The sequence below is a fragment of the Anabrus simplex genome, chromosome 2 (assembly GCF_040414725.1).
Source record: "Anabrus simplex isolate iqAnaSimp1 chromosome 2, ASM4041472v1, whole genome shotgun sequence".
Lineage (NCBI taxonomy): Eukaryota > Metazoa > Arthropoda > Insecta > Orthoptera > Tettigoniidae > Anabrus > Anabrus simplex.
The window spans coordinates 1,221,347,842-1,221,374,663 of record NC_090266.1 but is presented as its reverse complement, the minus strand read 5'-3'; the positions used below and the strand labels follow the sequence as shown (position 1 = coordinate 1,221,374,663).

General features: G+C 37.8%; 1 protein-coding gene across 2 annotated transcripts in view; it reads right to left on the bottom strand.

Moving 5' to 3' along the window:
• The window catches only part of LOC136864812 (uncharacterized), a 163,176-nt gene that overhangs the window by 76,969 nt on the left and 59,385 nt on the right, over window positions 1-26,822 (bottom strand). For both annotated transcript variants that reach the window (XM_067142237.2, XM_067142238.2), the window contains one exon: window positions 16,662-16,778. In XM_067142237.2, coding sequence (XP_066998338.1) covers window positions 16,662-16,778 — 117 coding nt within the window. The remainder of the gene's footprint in view (window positions 1-16,661; window positions 16,779-26,822) is intronic.

Genomic DNA, 26,822 nt, shown 5'->3' with positions numbered 1-26,822 from the left:
TTCGGCAGCCGGCACAGTTCCTACTGTCGCCGCTAGATGGGGCTTTATTCATTCCATTCCTGACCCTGTCGAATGACTGGAAACAGGCTGTATATTTTCGATGTACTTATTCTGATCATAAACCGATCATTTTTTTCTAGTTGCTTTACGTTGCACTGACAAAGATAGGTCTTATGGCAACGATGGGACAGGAAAGGGCTAGAAGTGAGAAGGAAGCGGCCGTGGCCTTAAGGTACAGCCCCAGCATTTGCCTGGTGTGAAAATGGGAAACCACGGAAAACGATTTTCAGGGCTGCCGACAGTGGGGTTCGAACCTACCATCTCCCGAATACTGGATACTGGCCGCACTTGGGCGACTGCAGCTATCGAGCTCGGTGGGTTCGTTTTCAACAGCCATCTTTTCCTTCGGAGAACGTTCTTAGATTACAGTAGATTCTCCTGGCATATAAATAAAAAAATTAAACACATTTGAAATAAACGATAGGAATGAGATTGACCGTCAAACTGTTCACCTCTATAATAAGGTCAATAATGCAATAATTCGTATCGCCAGAAATCCCACACACTTGCCTAAGCGCGACAATGGTGCTGGTCACATTGTCTACAATGACAATGGCAGCAGATGTAATTTACCGCCAAGTAGCGGTCTTGCATCTTGCTGTGGGTTCCAGAACATCTATAATAATAATAATAATAATAATAATAATAATAATAATAATAATAATAATAATAATAATAATAATAATAATAATAATAATAATAATAATAATGTTCTGGACCGTCGTCAAATATGCGGACCGCACTGGAAACGAGACCTGGACGGGTAATGACTAAGAATGCAGTCCGGCCGCGGGTTCAGTACCATCTAGGCACCCAATACGACACCACGCCGGATCTCCTGAAGGATTTGATCCATATTAAAAATGCTTATAGGAAAAGATGGCAAAGGTTTAGGGACCCAACTGATTGGATGGAATACCTAGACCTAACCCGGGAAGTACAAAATCGATTGCTGGAAAGAAAGATTGAAAAATGGGAGGAAACTTGTCGTAATCTATTAGAAAACGAGCCAGATCGCGAATTTTGGCGGATTCTCGTAGAAAACGAGTCAGATCGCGAATTTCGGCGGATTACATATCTAAAACAATAAGCATTCAATTATAAATTTCAGTGTAATACCGTAGCGGAGCACGTGTTTCTTGATAGTATATTCATATTATGAGAGATTATTATATGTTGAATCAGACTGATTGAGATAACTGGACATATTTGCCAACCATTTTTCATTGTAGAAAAATTCTGCTATTAAAACTAACTAGATATTACTAAAATAACCCTAGAAACATTTGCGTAGTTACATCTATTGGAGGACGAGAGATACTAAACATGACGATAACTGTACAGTTTATTAATGTTATTTGATTTACGTCCCACTAACTACTTTAAGGTCTTCGGAGGCGCTGAGGTGCCAGAATTTAGTCTCGCAGGAGTTCTTTAACGTGCCTGTAAATCTACCGACACGAGGCTGTCGTATTTGAGCACCTGCCAAGTTGGGGTTAGAAGGCCAGCGCCTTAACCGTCTGAGCCACTCAGCCCGGCGTACAGTTTATTACGAAGGCTTATAAGTCTGGATTTAAGTTTCCGGAAACTCATTAAAGTTAACAGCGCAGTTAAAGTTACAAGCGCACAGGTAACGGTGGTGTACCAGAAACCGGCCATAGGGATGATAGCCGATTTGTGAAAGAGGTTTCCCCTCAATGAAAGCTACCTTGCCTCGATTGCTGAGGTGGCTGTGCGTGGGTCCATGTCTCTTAAGGAACCATTTATATTCCAAAACAAACATCATACAACATTGTGTCTTATGGCAAACCCGTTAAGGGTCAGTTTCCTAAATAAAGGATTATATATAAGAAAGGATGAAGAGCAAAGTGACGGAATACTTCTTACTAATAACTCATGTGCCAGGTAAATGTTGTGCTTCATTATTGACGTCTGTATCTACTAACTCACATATGAAAGCATGTGTATACAGAGCGGCTGAATACAGTATCATAACATCAAACAAACCATTACGCATAACTACGTCAAAATGTGTGCAACAGACGTCTTTAACGTACAAGATTTACAGAAAACCCACTCAATCGGCCATCACAATCCGACAAGATTCAACTCACCCCCGCCCTCACAAAAAAGCAACCTTTAACAGTCTTGTACATAGAGCATTCAACGTACCTATGAATAAGAAAGATCTTCATATCGAATTGAATACTATCCGTCACATTGCCAGATTCAATGGCTTCAACAGCCATTTTATAGAAAATATCATCAACAAACATAAATTTCGCCCCAAGACCACACTTAAAAAAGAACCATCTAAACATGACTTTCTCCACGTTTACTTACGTCAATGGAATTCACAAGATCACTAATGTTTTAAAGAAAAAAGGTATGAAAGTAGCCTTTAAAACCAACAAGAACAATAAGCACACCTTACATAACACACCACATATTAATAAAATAAACAGGTACGCTAAATCAGGTGTCTACAGGCTTAAATGTAACACATGTTCTAATACCTCTTATGTAGGGCAGACCGGTAGGAGCTTTAATATTAGATATTCGGAACATTTCAATGCAGTTAAATATAACAAATTCTCAGCCATCGGCCAACATATGGTCGACTATAACCACAAATTCACGAACACTGAAACAGACATGGACATTCTCGAAATAGCTAAGAAAGGACCTCTACTCAATATAATTGAGAATGTTTACATACACTTGGATCAATATTTTAATGCCAATTACAATCTCAACGAAATAACTGAGAAACCCAATATTTTATTTGACCTCTTCATTACTTATTACAGGAAAAACAAATCGGTTGTTCAAAACTCTTTCTTTAAGTCAATTAAGGGTCCCCCGCCAACACAAACACCATCAGTTCCGCTCTCACCCACCCCGCCTTGATCCACTTTCCATCCCTCCCACCTTCCACCACTTACGTCACTTTTTCCCCCTCTCCTTTCTCTTGCTGATCTACTCCGTGCGACGCTCACTCTGCCAGTTGCATTCAATACAGCAATTTTGTTTCTACATAGCGCAAGGCGAATCATCGTTATTTTGTTTCTCTTCCCTAGCTCGTTCTTTATTTGATTCCTCGCGTTCATTTCAACTTCTTTTCTTCAGGTTCATTGGGTTCCGATTGAATTGAGACTACTTCTGTTTAACACAGCAAGTTTTCATTCCACCATAGAACATGCCCAACTCTGTCAACTTTTAATTTTATGCTGGTCTCATCGGACAATTCTCCCTCTACGCTAATGTGGAACTCACATCCAGAACTTTCCAGAAACATAGGACTTCGTATATACCAGATATAACTTTAATTGTGCAACACAGGAGTTCCGTTATTTAATTGTGCAACACAGGAGTTCCGTTAACCAAAGACTTTCTCATCAGAAGATTTTATGTGACATCACAAAGATTTTATTTGTCAATTTTAACGCATCTTCACTACATTTATCATATTTCATGTATACGGTTTTTCACTTTTGTATGTCATTCCACCACCATTCCATCCTTTTAGATCCTCTCTCATTTCTCCACATTATTTCATTCTATTTTATGACTAAGTCTTTTGCTTTTGTACTTCGGCTAGGCTGATGATGGTCCACAGTGGACCGAAACTAGTACCTGTTAATATCATTATAATGTTTTTGTAAACATCAAATGATTTTTAGTATTGAGAAGGTGGAACATTAATAAATTTGTATCTATTTTAAGTAGAGTTGAAACTTTTAACAACTATTCTAATGAATAGATATAGTTTTTAAGCAGGCTAACTATGTATTCATCCTGTCTCATTTCATCAACCCATTAACCCTCACATTGTTTTAACATCATTTTAATGTAATTTATATTCAAATAGTCTTTAAGAGGAACAATGTACCTGAAAATAATGTATTGAGGAACTTAGTGATTCACCTAAGCTTAACAACAGCTGAAGATGTTCTCAAGTGAGAACGAAACATGTACTGTTTATAATTAATAATTTGCTAAAAAGCAAATAAAAAGTATCAAAAAGTTGTAAGATTTTCAATTATTGTAACTCTCTGTGATTAGAATTTGATACGGAAAATGAAGCTGATTACTTGCAATCAAAACTGACATGTGTTGTAAAAAACCAATTTGACGTTGTCCATCAAAATAATGAAGTAATACACAACAAACAGTGGGCTGCGTAGGACGAAAAATGTACAGGGTTTGAAAACAGTCATTCATGAGTGCAGTACTCTATGGATCGCTATATTATTCTTTTGTGGAAAATAACAACTAGTCAAAGAAAGTTCATCAAGAAATAGACATCATGTCAGCAGCAGAAATATTTGTAGGAGAGATTACAACTGTTCTAGAGTCTTTCGGCCCCAGAAAACATAATAGCAATAAAAAATGGTTCGGTTTGGAGATGTGTTTGGGCAGGACACAGGCTATAAAAGGAGCAAGAACGGTTCGCTCCAAAATGCAATCAGTGGGGGCAACAATGCACAGATATGCATACCTGCCAACTTTCAAAAAGAGAAATCCAAAAGATCCTAAAGCGGAAAATTTTTAACAATGGTGCATGCATCGCAAAGTCTTGAGACATAGTGAAAAAGGATGGCAAGGCGGGAGATTACAAACAATACTAATACAAGTCAAATACATGTTATGATCACCTCTGAAATTAAATACTTACACTAAGTTACATCTTGATGAGTGCTCATCTGTTTTCACTTAACACCGGGAACAGTTCACACAGTACACAAAACAGTGTTTTTCTGCACTGTAAACTTGCAGGTCACAATATGAATGTCACTGTCAAAATTAAACTAAACATGTACACTTATTTACAAAATTCTCTCAAGTTCACAGTATGCAGCTTATTATCCATCACAGGTTGGAGAGGACAGATGGGGACGAGTTGCTTTCTTTGCTTTCTTCAGAAATTCTGGAGAAAAACTACTTGAGTAACACTGACCAGTACTTCTGGTTTTCAAAACAGAAATAGAATCCCGAATTTCATTTGACATTGAGGACCTAAACTGATTCTGGTTCTTTTTCACCAAGCTGAACACATGTTCACACTCAGCATTGCTGTACGGTAGATTCAGAACAGAAAGCATTAGCCTGGATATCCTATCGTACTTAGGATCACCGTCAGCTCCACGAATGGTCATCAAGCGAGCCCATTTGGTGTCATCTGTCAGATTCTCAATCTCAACAGTAGCACAGTCATCAATCTGAAGAGCTACAAATTGGTTCTGAAGCACATTCATTGCATCCTTAACCGACTCTCTGCCCTTCCTCGGCAGCAATGATAGAAATCTTTCTATAAAGAATTGTACAGAAGAAAACTGGGCATCTTCAATTTTTGAAACATCTGCAACCTTTGCATGTTTCAGTACTTCATCATTGAGAGGGAACTTGTTAGTAATATAATCACATGCTGTGCAGAAGTAACCCCTGGCAGACGAAAAGAATGTTGATTTATCTCTATCATTAAGTTTCTTCACCATGTTCATTGTCTGAACGCCAATGATTAGCTCATCATTCTCTCTGATTCTCAATAGAATGCCATGGAACTTTCAATAAAAGGGAACTTGTGATCACTTTTTGTTTAACAAATCTGGAAAGCAGCTGCTTTAACAGGTTCGTCGTTAGTTCTAGTAGTTTATCAATGTGAGGGGAAGCACTCTGAAGTGTAGAATTGAGATTCTCAAATAAAGGAATGACAGCATACAGGAAGGCACAGTATGCCTTATTTAAGACTGATGACAGAAACATAAAAAAACATTTCTTCACGATTTTGAATAATGTTCTTATTCTTTAGCACAGGAGTGTCAGATTTTGAGACACATGCAAATCTTTTTGAAGAGACCAATTCTGACGACACAGTAGCTTTCCTCTTTCCATGGTCTTTGGGACTATCAGGCTCGGCTTTTGGGATCGTAAATGATGTTAATCTAGTAGCTGATGCACACGGAGCATTTACAAGCACCTCATCTTTAAAGAAACCTAGTAGTGGATCCCATTGCTCTAACAGCCTCTGCAGACACCTTCCCAATGATAGCCATCTTGTGCAAATATGTTTCAGTATCTTCTTCATTTCCTTGTTGTGAAGCTCTTGGAATTTCTTAAGGCGTTCCTTCCTTTTACAACTCATTTCTAAATAATAGAAGATGTCGACTAATAGTTCATCAACTTTAACAGGCAAACTGCTTGCACCTTTCTCAGCAGCCAAGTTAATCAAATGGCATGCGCAACCCAGTATAAAGACAGATGACTGTGTTTCCATTAAAACAGCAGCAACTCCATTCTTCTTTCCAATCATGACTGGAGCAATGTTGGAACAGAACGCTACACAATTTTTAATTGGTATTTTGTAACGCTCTAACTGTGAAATTACCAAACTACCAATATTACGTCCCGTGGAATCACCCACCAAGGCTGGGACAGACAAAACTGAGCTAACTATCTTTTACTGCTTTGCCACAAAACAGGTTGTTATATATATATATTTATTTATGCACAGCCTGCTACTTTTCACCGATTTCTTTTCTTCAAAAACAAAGCCTGCTACTTGTTTAGGAACATCTCAGTGAATGAAGTAGTAGTTGATGTCGACAGGTGACAAAAGCACGGTGATAATCAATAATGTGATTATATATACTCTGAGTTACAATCGAGGACGATTATCGATATATTTACCGGTCAAAATTCACCCACTGCATCTCATATTACCAGCTACTATCGAGAGTCAAACAAAACCGATTTAGATGCAGAAAGCGAATACAAGCGCGGATATTCAAAACCCGTACAATAATGTTCATCCGTACAACTGTAAAACACACTCAAAATCCGTACATTTTACGGAAAAACCGAAATACTTGGCAGGTATGGATATACAATAATGCCAACAATGATGGCAGCTGGGAAATTGCTAGGACATCTATTCATAACTTTAAAAGAAACAATATTTTCACATGAAAATATTTACATTTCTCCTACAAAATCCGGAAAAACGGGATCCGCAGAACTGAAAGATTTGTTTCATAACGTATTCAACAGTAAGTGCCACCCGGCAATATTGCGCCCCCTTCGGGATTCCTTTTCGGGACAAAAATCTTTAGAAAGTGAAAAGCACATACAACTGATGATGATTCCTCCTACCATTGGATTGTCATGATCCTAAGGACTGGACAGGCTGAGGACTTGGGTTCAATTTTTAGGAGCTTACACAAGACATTGACAAAGCTATACTTCCCATTCACTAACAACTCCCTTCACCTGTTTTACTTAAAAATATCTGTACATTGTTACAAGTACACAAATTACACAAAGAGGATGGTTGTTGTCTGAGATAGGTTTTCTCAAGTCCTTGTCCTCTCAAATTCTCTCTACTTATGTTACTTTACAAATGCCAAAAGAACAGAGAAACCTGATGAACACTTAGCTCATGTTCAAGGGTCTTCTTTCTGCTCTTCTCCTGTCTTCTCTCTCAATTCTTCTGAGATGCTGTAGCCATCTCGGATGTCATGATGACTAGTTGAAACGGAAATGCAGATCCACAAAGTCGAACTCGGTACACTTAAATACTGCTGTTCCCCAACTCAAGTCCAATTTTCTTTTCTGTGGTTGTCTGGTTGATTATGAGTTTGTTGAGCATAATAATACTCTGCCGTTACTTAAATTTCTTTAACAGCGGAGTAGGTTCACTCTCTCTGTGTCTCTGTGGGTCACAGCCACCACACGTCTCTCAGTCGCTGGAGAGAATCTCTCTCTTCCTGCTCTCAAACTCTAGCTGATATCTTTCACTGCTACCTTCTCGAATCTTTCCAGTGTCTTACCAATTACCAACCCCTACCACTGCAGAGTTCTGTTGTGTCTCAGTCTGATTGGCTCACATGTTCCTCCCACTAAACTAATAGGGTGTGTCGCGGAACATTCTACAATAACGTATTTTGGTCTACGTGGCACTTTATTTCCACTAGCTTCTCGAACTGCCCTTGGGGCTTCCTGTTGCGTTTATATGTCCACATTGGCACCGTTCTGTTGGATATTTCACAATGTTACACACACACTAGACTTGAGCTTCCACTAGTCTTTGCTTTATGTTAAATTTGTACTAAATTATATGCCTTGAATATTTTGAATTTCCACTCAAATAAAATTATCACTCACTTAAATATTCAAAGCACTGTCACTTCTTGCTACTGTTCTACATTCACTTAGGTTCTAGACCATTACTCCCAACCTTCTCAATCTCGGAGGTTGCGGATTCAAGACTTGCTCGATTCCGTTCGCTCAGCACAGAGATACGAGAGGGGCGCGTCATGATACGTGGTCGTGACAGGATGTATACGGATTTAGGATCTGGAAAAGGTTTGTTTGCAGATTTTCAAACACTGTTCAGTTACTGAATTCTGGCATCAATTTGGCCCAGAGAAATACAATCTTAAAAATGCAATCTGCGATGTATCACTAATTGTTGTCCCCTTGTTTTACTTCAATGTGGCAATACTCATGGTACTGAAGTCAGTACTTGTCCAACAACCCTGGACCTTTTGAACACCCTGTGCAATATTGTTTCAACAACAGTGAAGTACAATGTTCTACTTGCACTTGTCTGTGTTTCACACGAATTGGGTGGTGTAAAACCGGTTTGTTTTTCTAACATTATCACAATGGGCATCACTGTTGTAAGAACTACGTGGAGTAGTCTGTATTTACGATAGCTTATATGATTGTAAAATAATACATTCTAAGGATGCCTGACCAGTGCACACAGTTCAAAAATGTGATACTCTCACGGCCGTCTAATGAGGGTAGGAGTTTATTTCAGAAACCTTTTTTCTCACAGTTCTGTCTAGTTGATCTCACCCAATGTGTGTGCATATTTTCAGCATGATCTTCGATTCCTCGGTTCGGACACTTCAATTGTTAGTGAGGAAAGCAACAGAAAACTACCCCACTCCCCAAGTAAGTCTCTTCAATGACACCAAGACTGTAAAATAAGGTGATTCCAAAAAATATGTATTTTTTAACAGTAGGAAATAATGTGTGTGTGAAGCACTCAACAAAAATCTCTTAACCGATCACTGTTTTCAATAGCAGATCAACTTCTCCTTCTCCTCTTTTTACTACCGCTTTTCCCACACCTGGGGGGTTGTAGGTGCAAACTGTGTCGCACATGTGGATTTGGCCCCCTTTTATTGCCGGATGCAAACCTTATGTGGAGGGATGTAATCACTATTGCGTGTTTCTAAGGTGGTTTGTAGTTGGTGTGATCTGTGAATATGTAAAAGAGAGTGTTGGGATGAACACAAACACCCAGTCCCCAAGCCAGAAGAATTAATCACTCGTGATTAAAGTCCCCAACCCGGCCGGGAATCGAACCCGGGACCTTGGAACCAAAGGCTTCAACGCTGATCATACAGCCAAGAAGGCGGACTCCATAGCAGACATAATGGTTAATTATAGCACACAGAGCCAGCAGATGTTTCTTGCACATGCCTCACTCCTGTTACTGCCAAGTAGTTCAGCTGCAGAATTGTGAAGTTATGATATTTTTACTCCTATACAAATATTTTTAATACTACCCTTCATTTACATGTTTATAGTTAACATCATTTTGACACTATCTGTACCTCATTATAATTCTGCAATTTTGTAGAGTGAATCTGATCATGCTAGCACATAACAAGGCTCTGGGTCCAACTCTAAAAATCATGTCCTGGCACAACCTTTCGAACAATTTGTACTTTCTCTGCCTCAGTTGAGTCTTCAGCATCCAGAAAGACAAAGTAAATGTTACGAACAAGAACTTTGTTTCTCAAAATTGTAATTTTGTACGCATCAACTTCTGTGCCGTCAATTTTGCCAATAAATACAATGTTTGACCCTTGTTTGATAGGAAATTTTAATATGGCAATTTCCTTTTTCAATTCTGCAGTTTCTTTTTCCTTCTTGTCTGTTTCTTCATTTGCCTCATGCTCCCCTACACGATTAGACAATACGGAAGGAGAAGGTGTGGTAAACATATATTTAATGACAAATGATTGTGATGTTGAATAATTTATCGTTTGTGTTGATAGTTATTTTTATCCCATGAAACTCATGTAATTTAGATTTGTCTGGAAATCATTCTTAATTCAAATGTTTTTTACAGCACTACTGTTACAATTAAATGTACTGTACGCTTTTTATAAATTAAGACTAATAAAATTTGAGACGTCGCTGAAAATATTCTATCTTAAAAGAAATTTCAAAACATCGGTAGTCCGACTGTTTTTATTTCCAAAATAAATTAGTGATCAGATTCACCCCACCTTGCAAGGTGAAAGCGATCAATGATTAAACTGAAATAAAAATTGAAATTACGAATGAAATATTAATTCATGAATCCTTCATTATCAAAGTCAAGCACTAATAATTTCAAATTTGCATTGCGATCTAAGTACACCGAGTGGAATATTTTCAAAAATTCCCAATGGTTGACTGGATTCACTCCAGTTTACACTAATGAAACTTCTGGAAGGATAGAATGAACCCTCAGACTTGCATAAAAATAAGTCCAGAGTGATGACAGAGCTCACAACAACCTCTTAGCAAGAGGCAGATGGGATTACTTTCTCAATTTGAGATCTGTAATATCAAACCCTGGACGTTCATGCTCAGAAATACACAGAAAGATTGAAACTGTGAGTATAGCTATCGTACAAACTTATCATCCCAATCTTACTCCATTCATCGGAAGTATGGGCAGTATGACAAAATGTGCTTCCCAGGCAATGAAAGACTATAAGAAGTGGAGAATAACTGTGTCGCAGGCAGTCACCATACCCGTTAGTGGGTGCAGACTGCAGAGAAAACCTCATTTGCATACCTACCAACTTTACAAAACCACAAATCAGGAGATAAAATTGGTCAAAACTGCTTGTTCTACATATCTTGCAAAATACAAGAGTACTATGGTATATATTAATAACACGTATTGTCTCAAAACCCGACTGTTGCTATACGAGGCTACAAGGCTAAAAATTACACATCTCGATTACCTCACAGGAAGTATGTGAATGAGATGATCGGTCTCTGATAAGCCTTCCAAAATTAGTATGAACTCATGCTCCACACGCGTGAATCAGTCATGCACTTAGACGCCATTAGTTAGCAAATGCATATATTAATATATTACATCACAAGCCTGTGCGATTATGCGAAGTGCAATGCTATTTTTATCAAGTAGCTAATAAATTAAAATTTGCCAGAATTGTCTCCAAATGGTTCCTATCTAAAAAAAAGTCGCTATCCTCCAAATTCTGTCCCTAAATTACTAAAAAAGACTCAAAATCTAGCGACTAGTCTCTATAATTGACTGATGTGAACGAACGCGAACATAACATGCAAGAACGAGAGACTGACAATCTATATATGAGTCGTGATATACAGGTTCCAATAAACATCACACATTCACGCGCATATATCGTATTAATAAACGTCAAATTTCATTTGAAAGCGGCCAATGAGCGAAGGACTTCCGGCCATTGGCGTACAAAGCTGAAATGTCGGGATTTGAAAATAAATGAAGTTCACCAAAAAATAAGATAAAATCGGGAGAAATAATAGAAAAATCAGGAGGCGGGAAAAACTGTCGAAAATCTGGAGTCTCTCGCCTAAATTGGGAAAGTTGGCAGGTATGCATTTGTCTTCCAGCACCGTATCAACCACTTCCACAGTTACTTCATCCTCTGAAATTGATATGTGTACCGAAAATTAAATAAACACTGCATAAAAATAAACATGTCTTGAAAGATGGAAATACAACAAAACTTACTGGGCAGAGCATTAGTGCGGGCATTGCAAAGAGGTTACACTTGATCTTCGATGTCCAACAGCTGAACTGAAGTTCCCTTTAACACAAGAATGAGAGCCACTCCACCACCTTGAACACAAATTAAATCTGTCCAGAGCCCTTTTTTCCTGGGTTTGCCTTTTGAAGTTTTCATAAAGCCCTTTAATTCCCCCCAGGACCTGCCTACGTGAGGCAGTAAAAGAATGCTTGGTTCAGCCTGGAAGGACAGGGGAGAGAGTCTCCAATAGAAAAGAGATTTCCAATTCCAGAGAGGCACATGGCCACAAGGTTCCCTCAGCCAGCACCAAAAATGAGTGCCAGGTTAATTCTTAGGGGCAAAGGTATTCAGGAGGCACAGAGTTAACCACTCTATACGCTGCATGAGCAACACTCTAGCAGCAACCAGATGAATTCAATGCGGACATGCTGCTTCAAGTAGTTAAATGGAATCGTGAATGTAGGGTGTAAGAAAATGCAGAAAGAAAAAGGAAGGGGAAGTTCCATACTGTGTTGTGCTGTAGGGTGTTCCAATAGGTACAGAAATACTACTATTCTTTTCTTAAGAGGATAACCGAGGTAGAAATGCAACGAAAATAGATTCAAGCAGTGAATCGTAAAAAGCAAGTATTGTCTTTTTTCACTCATTGACAGAAATTACTTATCTACACAAAAATATTTTTTCTTCTTTCTTTTAACCCAAATGGTTTGGGTGGGAACTAACACTACACTCAAGAATTTGCAGTGTACATTTCATTGGTAATATGCAGTCTGGTCATCCTGCAAATACTGCTTAAGTCCCTATGATCTTTCCAAAAGTATATAATAAAAGGAATATTTTAAATGATTTGGCTGCTGAGAGTTTCAAAAGTGTGTTAAATAGACCAGAAAGAAAAGCAAGAGAAGTGAATGAGATCCTAGAAGTAGATGGTAACAGTAGGAGTAAATTCATGGATGCATTTACAGAAACTGACGTAAGTAACAGTGTGACCATAGTTTGTTTTTTACCTCCGTGGCTAATGTATTCCCGACAGCTTTGGCCTACGTAGGGGTATTGTATAAGAAGATTAATAATGATGAATTAACTGAATCAATATGCTTTGAAGGTTACTCGTCCAGTAAAGAAGATTCTGAACGCAGAGACTTGGCAGGTGTAAATACAGAGGTTTCCAATTTACTTTTAAAGAAGTTGCTTTAGATCTAAATACTATGGCGGAAGGGCCAGTAACACATGTATTATGATAGCGGACTGCTGTCATCATTACAAGCTGGTGATTGAGGTAATGGCTGACAAAGGGTTCCCTGTTACAAAAAAGTAAGACTCGAAGGTTGAGGCATAGTTGTTGTAATGCCACCCTTCTTACATAACGGGAGACTCATAGTTGAGGAAATAAACAAGGTTCTCAGCATTGCTAATGTCAGAATTCACGTCGAAAGATGTATTCAACGTGTTAAAATATTTCACATTTTAACTAAACTGCTTATCGAACTTCTCCCATATGCAGATGATATAATTCACAAGTGCTGTGTGTTAACTAATCTTCAAAAAACAAATACCATTATTTACTTAAGAATGTAGTACTTAGAATTTAAGAACAAGTGGCAAGTAACAATGCAAATATTAGAACTTGGTAGCACTAGGTCAAACTAGTCTTGGAGGAGCAGCATTCATTGCTGACATCATAAAGTATAATTACAATGTGTTTACATGATCCTCCTACTCCTGAAGATCAGGGACATTCTCCACTTAGAACACTGCGCTCTGAATCAATCTAAACAAATTCCAATAAAAATTAGAAGTTTCATATTTACTTAGTGCATGTGGAGTGCAAATGGGATAACAAAAAATACACAATTATACAGTTACCTGGAGTTTACTGTATCACAGACGTTTGCAGAAATAACTGACACATCATCTGTTCTTATTTCCTTCACTTCATTCACATGCCTATTTACGCAGGAAGTTTCACCCTTTTGATGGGTAGAAATCCGCATTCAATGCTCAGATCCATAATTTCTTCAAGCCACTCCGGAACTCCTGAGTAGACGCAAGATCCACATTTAACTTGCCTCAGTAACGCTGTGCGGTGCCACCGGTACATCCCGCACGGTGCCTATCCCACTCAGTCCTGATGTTATGGATAGTGGAAGCTATTACCTTCACTCTTTTAAGGGCCTTCATGGCCTGTACAGAGTCGGCTTGCCTTTGCTCCTTGGTTTACTGTAGTAGACTCCTTTTTGAAACATCAACATTGGCATTAAATTTGTTGGTGACCTTGACACACATTTTCTTTTTCTTTAACTGTCCACCTGTCAGTACTCTTATTTTGCATATGTATTTGCTTTCACCCCAAAAAATGAATGACACGAGCTCTATCCTCTCGTGTAAATTCTTGCCTTGCAATTTCTCAAGTATTTCTTTACCAATCACTTCCATAAATCAAACAAATATTTGAAAAGGTTATTTCCCCATTTGTTAATCACTTGTTAAGATAATTAATTCCATTCTTGAATTATGAGCTTATACAGAATATCAACTATGAAATATTGATCATAAACACCTCCACAATATGGAATATATTTTATAACAATATGTCAACCTTGATAAGCCGACAATTTGTCTTCACTGCTGCTTATGAAATACAGAGCAACCACTAATTTGACTTGAGTGTTATTGGAGAAACTGATCGTACTATAATGTGTAATGAGGGGTAGGTAAATAAATACACAACTGGTAGCATTTACTCCAGGATTTCCTAACTGACTACTAATTGATATAGGCTCTTGGTCGTTAGCCGTATCAATAAAACAAGGTGAAAGTTCTTTATGTTCCACAGAGAACTTCGCTCCACATCTTCAGAAGAAAATCTTGACGGTTCACAAGGAAGATTTCTCTAATAATGCTGGTTTGAATTTAAGAATGCTTTACAGTTGGTCATAGTAAGTGGTACATCCTTCAATTAAATTCACTATGGAGATGGAGTCGGACGGATGCCTTCCTTTCTTGGATGTTCTAGTAAGAAAGAAACCATATTTGGCACAGTCACAAAAATTGTTCACAGTTTAGGTAAAAGCAAGGACAAATCGTCCCCACTATTACACCCCGAGGTGTACAAAATTCCCTGTACTTGCGGCAGGGTATACATTGGCCAAACATGCCAGTCCATTGGTACTTGTATCAAGGAACACCAACGAAATGTCAGTATCAACCAGCCAGTCAAGTCAGCAATAGCCGAGCATGCCTTATCGTCAGGTCATGATTTTGTGTTCCAAGATGTTCAAGCTCTTACCCACACTAACCACAATAGATCTAGAATTATATGGGAAGCTATCATAACAATTTCAACAGGGACACTGGCTATGAAATAAGTAATACGTGGTTGTCAGCTATTAAGGATTTACGTCCCTGTCTTTTCACTATTGTTATAGCGTTTCGGTGAAGTTCCTCATCACCAGATGGTTCAATTCAGATGATACGTAAAGTGTCATACTTTCATAACACGTGAACACCGGTTTTTGCCCCCCCCCCCCCCGACCATCTCACATTATCATCATAATCTATTTATCCACACACTTTCTTTCCATTCTTCAGCTCTATTCTATTCTATCCTGGGTGTTTTTTGTTGCACTTCATTTTATTTTCTATTTATTTCTTCTACCACATTCGCTTGGAATGCTAGTGCTGTGCCATCTGATGATGAATGAGTGCACCACTTACAAAATTCAAACCTGCATGATTGGAGAAGTCTTCCTCCTGAACAGCCCAGATTTTCTTCTGAAGACACGGAGCAAAGTTTTCTATGAAAAGCAACCAGTTTTCACATTGTTTTCTTGACACGGCCAAACACGAAAATTCTGTATCATCTCTATAAGTACGGGCCATGAAAACATCAATGTTAACTACTAATCGATTACACAATACTCAGGCATACCAGGACCACAACTTACACTAGTCACACTAGTTGCTCACTCTATTGCTTACAAACTAAAACTATCACACAATACACTCTTCCACAACTGTCACTTATAGCCTATCACAGCCACTTGGTACACAGCTTGCGCTCAACACAGTCTCACAATTTTCTAGGTCGTACACTGTCCGTACACTCACTACAGTTTTCGTTCACTGTCCCTTGCAGACTCCTATCACACACACACAGCAGCTGGACATGAGAGACTACTCCTTGATGATAGACAGAACAAACACTCATTTCACGGACAGAACTGCACTCGTCTTGCACTGCTCAACTGCACTGAGCCACTGAAGCTCGTCTGACCTGCCTTAAATAGGGAAACCAGATACTTTGTGAAAGAAGAGTCTCTCAGACTTCTCTAAAATTCAAATGCTCTGGGTTCACTTTCCAGATCTTTCTCCCACCACCGGGAAGCCTCCAGTAAGATTACGGATTGGTGGCAAAGTCGGCTCGTCTTGCATACCTGTATCATTCTCGACTGTTTCCTGAGCAGCGAGCCCTAACTTGGTGAGGTCACTCAGGACCAGGCTAGGTTGCTCCTCCCAAGGCTTTAATATAAAATGGCAGAAACCTCCACAGTATACATCAAGCAGGTCATAGTTACCATTTTCTCTGGCTCAAGACAACATATGCAAAACACTTTTATAGATAAATATTCTTAAACATTATATCTAAATTACCTCACAATTTCAGAACTTTATTTTACACATCTATTGAACAATTAGAAGTATGCTGTTTAATAGTATGAAGACCAAGTAAGGTTAACAGTTGTTAGTTCTGAGAATTACATCACTTACCATCTGATATGCATAATGCTCTAATCCAAGATTATATATAAGAGCAGTATGATTTGGTAGATAGTGAGCAATGTTATGAGCAAATCCCACTGCCTGCTGCTCCTGACCATCCAACACCTAGAAAAAATTTGTATAAATCACACAAAGTATTATTAAAATCAAACAGCCATATCAGCACACAATTGTTCAGTTCAAAACTAATTTCCAGACACTAAGGTCCATCAATGAAAAAACAAATGACAGAGTGTGTGAACCTAAACACTAGACATTAAAGAATGTTGTTTTATGATATAACATACCATTAGAAGGGCTGGCTGGAACATGCTGTTAAATTTGTTAGGCAGGTACCGAACAGACGTTCAGCTTTGATCATGGAGTGTGCTAGAGGCACATGATATTGCATCATCTCAAGGTTTTTTTCTTACAAATTGTACAAAATTGTGTTGATTATCCTCCTAGTCAATACTCAATATTACATCCACTTATGGTGAAATTTCAGATAGTCATGTTTTGACCCAGCATACGATCGTCCTCAGTAAAATATACACAATAAACTAAAAGTATTAGACACACAATAAGAAGTGCTTGTTAAAAAAAATTTTCCTTAAAATACATGACGAAAGTTAAAAATATGAGGTGGTGGTCGTTAAAACAGTTTTTGAGCTGGAGGCCTTTTTTTTTTTTTTGGTGATATTCCCGCTGTCCCCTGATGCAGTTCAACTGATATCTGTACACTGTTGAATCAATTACTGTGTTCAGTCATAGGCTGACAATAGTAAGTTTTCACTTAAGTTGAACAGTCTGTTTTCTAGTCTGTAAAGTGGATAATAAAAATCAAATTAAGAATTACAAACATGGTGACTGACAGGAAACATTTAAGGTAAGTTTTAATGAACGAAATTAATTTACGTTACGTGGCCTGCATGTATTACCCATGTTCTCTGACTATGGAGACCAGCTCTCGACCGCTCCCACAGTCGAAACGTACAAAGAGGAGGTAGAGTGGGGAAATGGGGCAGGACTTGTGGGCGTGTGGGAATATGCAAGATTATTAGGGTGGTAGCAAACAGAGTGTAATAACTGTGAATTCTCCCAATCTTGTTTTTTACTAAAAATAATCGGAATGAAAGTTTCCCATTTTATGTTTTTTTTAAATTTATCTAATTTAAGTTGAGGGCTGGCTTCTTGTATTCATCTATACTAATGTAATCAAACTCAGTTTCAGTTACAAGGTGGTATTTTTAAACGGAGACCTCATTACTTTACAAGTAATAAATCTCATTGTAGTCCGTATTGGACATCAGATATGAACATTAAAACAAGAATAATAGTTAACACCACCTTTCCAATACTTACTATTCCATGTTTTTTCACACTAGTTTTAAGCCTATTTTCATTTTATAAATATAAATATTGATTCTTAGGGTGCCATATATGTTAAGGACACTAGGTTCAGGGCCCTGACCTAACTTTAGGCTAAGATTTATTTTCGGCTGATGATGCTTACTACTGTTAAGCGAAACATGTCCCATCTTACAACGCCTGTTGTAATGTTTATTTCCTAAATATAGGAAAGATAAGTATTGGAAAGGTGGTGGTAACTATTATTCTTGTTTTAATGTTCATTTCAGACCTCATTACTCCCGAAACATTTCTGGGCTTTTTAAATTAGCTTGGGAATAATATCAAATTTACAATGGAAAAAGAAAACAATAAATTACATTTTTTAGACCTCACATTGAGAAAAAAGCAATAGTATAGATTTTGAAATTTTCAGAAAACCCACACAATCTATTACTACAATTAACAAAAATTCTAATAATTCAGGAACCCATAAACAAGCAGCATATAACAGCTACATTAACAGAATGCTAAGAATCCCCTTGAGTAAAGAAAATAAATTGAAATCAAAATAATAAAATAAATTGAAAAAGTGAATAGTCATAGCCCAGAAATGGTAGACAGAATTAGACATTTAAAAAAAAGGAAGTAAAAAAAAAATAATGTAAATAAGAAAAACTTAGATTATAATCATTATGCAGTGGTGCCAACTTTTGAAGTGGTTTATCAGTAAATTTCAACACCCGTACAATCCTCAGAAATTTTTTTTAGTCAAATCCAAAACATATTCCTCCCCAACTTGACAATGGCACCCTCTTTGCCCTTCCAACAGCTATCTATTCTTAAGTATCTCATATTTCACAATAAAATTTGCACATTCAGTGACAAATTCTTTGTAGTTTATTTCGCACTCAGCAACTGATTTTCAGTGTAGGTTTTCTTGAAGCATTCTTCTCCCATGTGATGACTTTTACGTCTTCTGAACCACAAGCGATTCCAGTGTTGATGTGCTTAATGTAGGCCTGAATCCTGTCTGATTTTTCCTATGAACACTGAAAACTCTTTCTGGGGACAGTTACTGTCAGATGCGCTTTTAATACTGCAAATACAAACATTGCTTACAATGTTATAGAGGAGAAGAGCAGAAAAGCAAGAGAGCAATGAAATCCATAATGCTCACGGGTGGCAGAAAGAAGTGATGATCGAGTTGGTATCGTCGTCAACTCATAAGTATTGAGGGTTGAGCAGTAATGCTCCAAATGAATAGTACAATTTTCTTCTTTCCTTCTTTTTTTTCTTCACAAAATTATTTTTTCATGATAATATCCCTATTCCGTAATAATTTCCCCTTTGGCCTTAATGCCGTAATCGTGAAGTGAAATCCGTAATAGTTAGCACCTCTGTAATGTGACATTTACACATTTCAGAAGTGCAATGTTTAAAACTGTCAATATCTTCAAGAAATTTAGGTTAAAAACAGTTTTTAGAACTAAAAATAAAATATCAGAACAAATCTTTAATTCAAATACTGTCAATAAAAAAGATGATTACAACAATTCAAGAGTATACAGGCTCACTTATGATTGTAAAATTATTTACACCGGAAGGACTGGACGGACACTAACCCAGCGATACCAAGAACATTTTAAGGCTATGACATACAACAGATATTCAGCCTTTGCAGAACATATTTATTATAATAACCACCATAATTTCCAAGACATTGAGAAAGATATGAAGTTAAATTTTTAAAGCTAACTAAGGTGTAGAGTTAAAGACGTGTGAAAATATTGAAATACTTATGGCATAGAAAAAAAGAACCTGAGATGATTTTAAATGAAACCGCTTCTACTAACATACTTTTTAGAACCTTGAGATGACGCCATATCACGTGCCTCTAGGACACTCCATGATCAAATTGAACATCTGTTCAGTACCTGCCTAACAACTTTAACAGCATGTCCATCCAGCCCTTCTGATGGTATATCATAAAACAACATTTTTAAGGTCTGGTGTATAAGTTCACATATTTCATGATGATTATAATGATGCAAAATACAAACTGAATGACACATACAAAAGTGAGATTCAACACTCAGTCAAGCCATGTGGGTATGAGTGACATTTCCACAAACACTTCAGTTGCAATAAGATATTTGTTATGTATTGGTGAAGTAAGAATTTATGTTAACTTAAAAAGCCACGCATTAAAGGGTCGGGCTGAGTAGCTTGGACAGTAGAGCGCTGGCCTTCCGAGCCCAACTTGGTGGGCTCGATTCTGGATCAGTCCGGAGGTATTTCAAGGTGCTCAAAAACATCAGCCCCATGTCGGTAGATTTACTTGCACATTAAAGAACTCCTGTGTGACAAAATTCCGGCACTTTAGCATCCCTAAAAACCGTAAAAGTCATTGGTGGGATATAAAACCAATAACATCATTATTATGCATTTTAGGACTGCAATTCTCAAAGATTTAATAGGTTTTAATAAAGCTAGAGAGGAATATTGTTATTGTCATTGTCATTGCAAGCTCTACTGACAGACTGTAAATAACTGTTATTGTTACATCAGACAATTTATAATACTAACTACTAAAAACAGAAATGTATATACAGAAACTTCAAAGGACTGTGTAGATTTTGAAATTAAGTGTTGATTACTAAAAAAGAGTTAGGGATAGCAAAAAGTCTAATAATGTCTAATATACTGACTTTCAGTGTTCTGAGTTAGGAAATTAGAGGAATGGTATGAGCTTTTCTTCATCAATCAAAAAAATTGATCTTCCACCACCATAGTATGCTCGGTTCCTACTCAAAGTGAGATAATCAGTCTCCCCACGGAGCTAAAATTAACTATGAAAATGGAAACTTGTCAGCTTTTATTCCATTTTTCTCCCACCTCCGAAGCTACAGCTCAACTTTAAATTTTTAATCAATACAGTGAAGCTAAACCAAACTTCAATCAACATTTTTATAAAGGAGGATTACATTGTAATGTTCTCTTTAACATGTAATTTTAAAATTATTCCAAGAAAGTGGTAGAACAGATCTGCTTGTGCAGACAAAAATGTTTTGAAATACTCTTGGAAGGGTCTGTGCTCATTAGTATTAAGTCACTGGACAATGACATTACAGAGTTTTAATTAGATATTTATTGAGATGCTACAGCTGAGGTGGTCTTCAAAAGTAGACAAAAGATGTACCAAATCATGCGTAAATAATTCATTTCAAAGCACGCCCCAACAAAAAGAAAACGTGGGTATCACCAAACCCCTTGCTAGGCGAATTTCAACTGGACCATGTAGCGATATCCAAGAACAATTACAAGGAAATTCATAACGTCAAAGTTAGAAAAGCGGTTAATGTAACATCAGACCATTACTTATCACAGATTAAGATGAATTTCACATCCAAACGAAAACCGCATACCTGTGGCAATAGAGTGCCAAAAATTGACTGTGAATTACTCATCTAAGAAAAGAGGGAAGAATACAAGAAAAAGCTACAGGTGCGAAAAAATTGGAATGAAGTGAAAAAAAATCTGCAGGAGCCAGCAGTTGAATTAGCATCTACAAAACGTCAAAGCAAGCATGCATGGTGGAATGCTTTTTTTTTTTTTTGCTATTGGCTTTACGTCCCACCGACACAGATAGGTCTTATTGCGACGATGGGACAGGAAAGCGCTAGGACTGGGAAGGAAGCAGCTGTGGGCCTTAATTAAGGTACAGCCCCAGCATTTGCCTGGTGTGAAAATGGGAAACCACGGAAAACCATCTTCAGGGCTGCCGACATTGGGGTTGGAACCCACTATCTCCAGAATACTGGATACTGGCCGCACTTAAGCGACTGCAGCTATCGAGCTCGGTCATGGTGGAATGCAGAATACGAAAATGCAATCAAAGAAAGATTTGAGGCGTGGAAATCATGGAACGAGAATAAGACTGCAACAAATTTGGAAAAAATCACGAGAAATAAGAAAACAAACACAACAAACACTGAGAAGAGTCAGAAGAGAACACCTTAAGGCAGAAGTCACAGAAATGGATGAGAACTTCAAGAAAAACAATACCAGATTATTCCATAGGGCCTTTAAAAATAGAGCCTGCATTTCAAGAAAACAGATGGAACTCTTGCCCTGATCAATAAAGATAACTGTGAAATCCTTGCAAAGTACTTTGAAGACCTCCTTAACTGAATTGTCATGGGAAAAATTGGAGATTGAGAAGGACAGAATCCAGAACCCAGATTCCAAATCACCAGGCGAGGAAGAAGTACGGGAAGTAATCAACTCCCCAAAGAACAACAAAGCATCTGGTGAAGGTGGAGTACTAGCAGAACTGTGGAAGATAGCCAATGATGCCTTTATCACTGAAGTGACAACTGTTCCGGAATATTTGGAGAAATGAAAAAATACCAGAAGACTGGCTAATGGCATTAATACACCCGCTACATAAAAAGGGACCGAAAACAGACGTCAACAACTACCAAGGAATATCATTTTTGTCTGTCACATATAACATATTTTCTAAACTCCTATTGAAGAGACTGACACCGCAAATTCATCACAAGTTGGGAGAGTATCAGGGTGGCTTCAGGAGAGGACGCTCTTGCCAGGATCAAATCATGAGTCTAAAAATGATAATCAAATATTACAATGCGTGACCAAAGAACATCTTCATATCTTTCGTTGATTTTCAAAAAGCATACGATTCAATAGATAGAGACACATTAATGGACATTTTGAGAAAATATGCCATCGATCAAAAAACACTCAACTTACTTAGGTTAACACTAACAAACACCATATCCAAAGTGAAATTTTGAGGAGAGATCAGCAAACCCTTTCAAAAAAAAAAACAGGTCACAGCTTATCACCAACACTGTTCAATTTGGTTCTAGATAAGGTCATGAAAACACTGTGGAAACATAAGGTGCTATAATAGGTAGTAAAAATAAACATGTCAAACCCAAGTGTTTGGCCTTTGCTGATGATTTGGCACTCTTCGTTGAGACAGAACAGGAAGCAATAACACAGATATGTGAACTACAGGAGATAGCCGAGAAAACAGGTTTAAAAATCTCCTTCACAAAAACAGAGATGATGAGCACGGACAGGAATTATGTGAAAAGAACAATGAAGACTAAATATGGCGAAGTGAAGGTCACAAAGAAGTTTAAATACCTGGGAAAGATTATCAGTAGCAACGGGATGGATAAAGAGGCCATGAAAAATAGGAGACTTAAGTTAGAAAGGCTAAACACTGCCACGAAAGCCATTTACAATAAAAAGAATCTTTCCATTAATGCAAAACTAAGACATTATGATGCTGTGGTAAAACCAGTGATTCTGTGTGGGGTTGAAACAGCAACACTAACGAACCTGGAAAAACTACTAAAGATTGAAAGGAGAATATTAAGGAGGATTTACGGCCTAAGGGTGGTAGAGGGAAACTACAGATTACGATCAAATAAGGAGATATACAAAAGAACAGAAGACCTGGAAGCAACAATAAGGAAAAGATGGCTGCGATTCTATGGACACATGGTCAGAATGGATCCAGCAAGGTTAAATAAACAAATTTTTAATAAAATATACTACTTGAAGAGCCAGGGGGGATATGCCAAGCAGATGAAGGAAGAACTCAAGAGGTTAGGAATTGCAGATGAAGAATGTCGTGATAGAGACCAATTCTCGTCGCCATAAGACCTATCTGTGTCGGTGCGACGTAAAGCAACTAGCAAAAAAAAGAGACCAATTCAGGAAAAGACTTTCTAACATAAAAGTTCATGTGGAAGAAAATAAAGAGCGCAGAGGGGGAAGATGGACTGAAGAGAGAAGAGCGCAACATTCTGAAAGAATGAAGGCACTGTGAAGAAAGAGGAAGGAAGAAGGGATGATACGAAGTGAAGTGGTATTGGTGTGGTCCTAAGTTTGGCCGGTTCGCAAGAAGGAAAGAAATGTATTTTCACTTGTAAAGTGAGGTGTATTGATTAGGTGGACTAGCAACCTAAAGTAATGTTCTTAATTAAGTGCATCAATATGGACCAATACAGTACAATGAAATATGTTAATTGTAACAGTTCCGTATGCCATATTTACATGTCCATATATATAATTTCTTCAAATGTGAGTCAAAAACAGCATCCAAAGCTGCACTAGAAGCACATCCCGGCATTGTCAAATGTCAGAAGAGATCAGCCAGCTGTCGCATGTGACATGGGATTGAGAACTGTACAGAGTGAAGCAAAAGTTTCCAAATGAAGCCAGTGGGTTGGCTATTTTCAAGTAACCGAGAAAGCAACGTAATTTAAAATAATAAACTTCATGGTTGGGTTCCATATTGAGTTAAGATTTAACTTAAAATGAATATAAGATTTATTGCTCCACCTTCTCAATACTTAAAATCATTTAACGTTTAACAAAACATTACAATATGATAGTGTTAGGTACTAGTTTCGGTCCATTTTTTGGACCATCATCAGCCTAGCTGAAATTGCAAGCAAAAGACATAAACTAAATTAATATGGATGAACAAGAGGATGGATGGTAGTGGAATGACATAAGTGGAATGACTTATACATAAGTTACAATAAATATGACCAGAATATGTTAAAATTAACAAATGAATAAAATAATTGTGATGTCGTTTAAAATTTCTTGATGCCAAAGTCTACGTTGACAGTTGGACTCGTGTTGCACACTTAAATTCAAGTTTCAGAACTGAATACTATCCGTCACATCGCTAGATTCAACGGCTACAATAATCAGTTCATAGAAAATATCATTAGTAAACACAAATTCCGACCGAAGACCACACTTAAAAAAGAACCATCTAAACACGACTATCTCCACTTTTACCTATGTCAATGGAATTCACATAATTACTAATGTTTTAAAGAAAAAAGGCATGAAAATAGCCTTCAAAACCAGCAACAATAATATGCAAATATTACATAACACTTCACATATTAATAAAATAAACAGATACTCAAAATCAGGGGTCTACAGAATCAGATGTAGCACATGTTCAAATATTTCTTACATAGGGCAGACCGGTAGGAGTTTCAATATCAGATACTCTGAGCATTTTAACGCAGCTAAATACAACAAATTTTCAGCCATCGGCCAACATATGGTCGATTATAACCATAGTTTCACGAACATTGAAACAGACATGGACATACTTGAAATAGTTAAAAAGGGACCTCTACTCAACATAATTGAGAGCTTTTACATACATTTGGATCAATATTTCAATGCCAACTACAATCTTAATGAAATTACCGAGAAACCCAACATTTTATTCGATCTTTTCATTTCCTATTATAGGAAAAACAAATCAACTGTTAATAAACCTTTCTTTAAATCAATTAAGGGTCCCCTTCCATCTCAAATTCCATTAACTTTTCTCTCTCCTAACCCATCCTGAACCATTTCCCCTTCCCTCCCTCCCTGTCTCCTTCCACACTTACGTCATCCTTCCCCTCTGCATTCCTTCTCCTCTCTTGCTGATCTATGCTGCGTGACGCTCACTCTGTCTGTTGCACTCTTTCCAACAGCTCGTTCCAAACAAGCGCAAGGTGAGTACTCGTTATCACACACACACACACACACACACACACACACACACACACACACACACACACACACACACACACACACACACACACACACACACACACACACACACACACACACACACACACACACACACACACACACACACACACACACACACACACACACACACACACACACACACACACACACACACACACACACACACACACACACACACACACACACACACACACACACACACACACACACACACACACACCCCCCCTCAGTACTTTCTCTATCAGATATTTAGAGTTAATTCTAATTTTGTTCTTCAGGTTCCGACTGAATTGACACTTCCATTAAACACAGCATTTGCTTAAGCTACATAGAACAAGTCCAGCTTTCTCAATTTGTCCAGTCTATATTGGTCATATTGGACAATTCCCTCTGCGCCATCGTGGAACTTGCCCCCAGAACTTTCCAGAAAACTAAGACTTACACTTGAATTTAAGTGTGCAACACGAGTCCAACTGTCAACGTAGACTTTGGCATCAAGAAATTTTAAACGACATCACAATTATTTTATTCATTTGTTAATTTTAACATATTCTGGTCATATTTATTGTAACTTATGTATAAGTCATTCCACTACCATCCATCCTCTTGTTCATCCATATTAATTTAGTTTATGTCTTTTGCTTGCAATTTCAGCTAGGCTGATGATGGTCCAAAAAATGGTGGTGATGATGATGATGATGATGCTTGCTGTTAAAGGGGCCTAACATCGAGATCATCGGCCCCTAATGGTACGAAATGAAATTTAAAAAAATTCAAATTCATCCACTGACCAAAATAAAATAAAAAATGTCATGAAGAATGAATGGATGGACATGAACCCAAAAAAAAACATAACAAACAAACAAACAAAAACAGTGGATCAGACTCAAAAAGAAGGTAGTTAATTAGAGTATTACTGACCAAGGGACCATTTATAAAGCACAATGATGCTTGATGTCTGAAGGGGTGCTAAATTCACGTCTAAGGCCCCACAGAATGGTACATGTTGCGAGTAAAGTAGAACCATGGTATTTGTCATTTTGGGGTACTGATCAAAAGTAGCGAAGACTCACGGTGGTCCACACAAGATGGTACTACTCACAAGTATTGCAATTCGTACAAGGAACGCAGATCTATGGTGTTTCTCACACAATGGCGCCACTCATAGCCAACGCAAACCGGTAAGGTTCCTCACCTAGG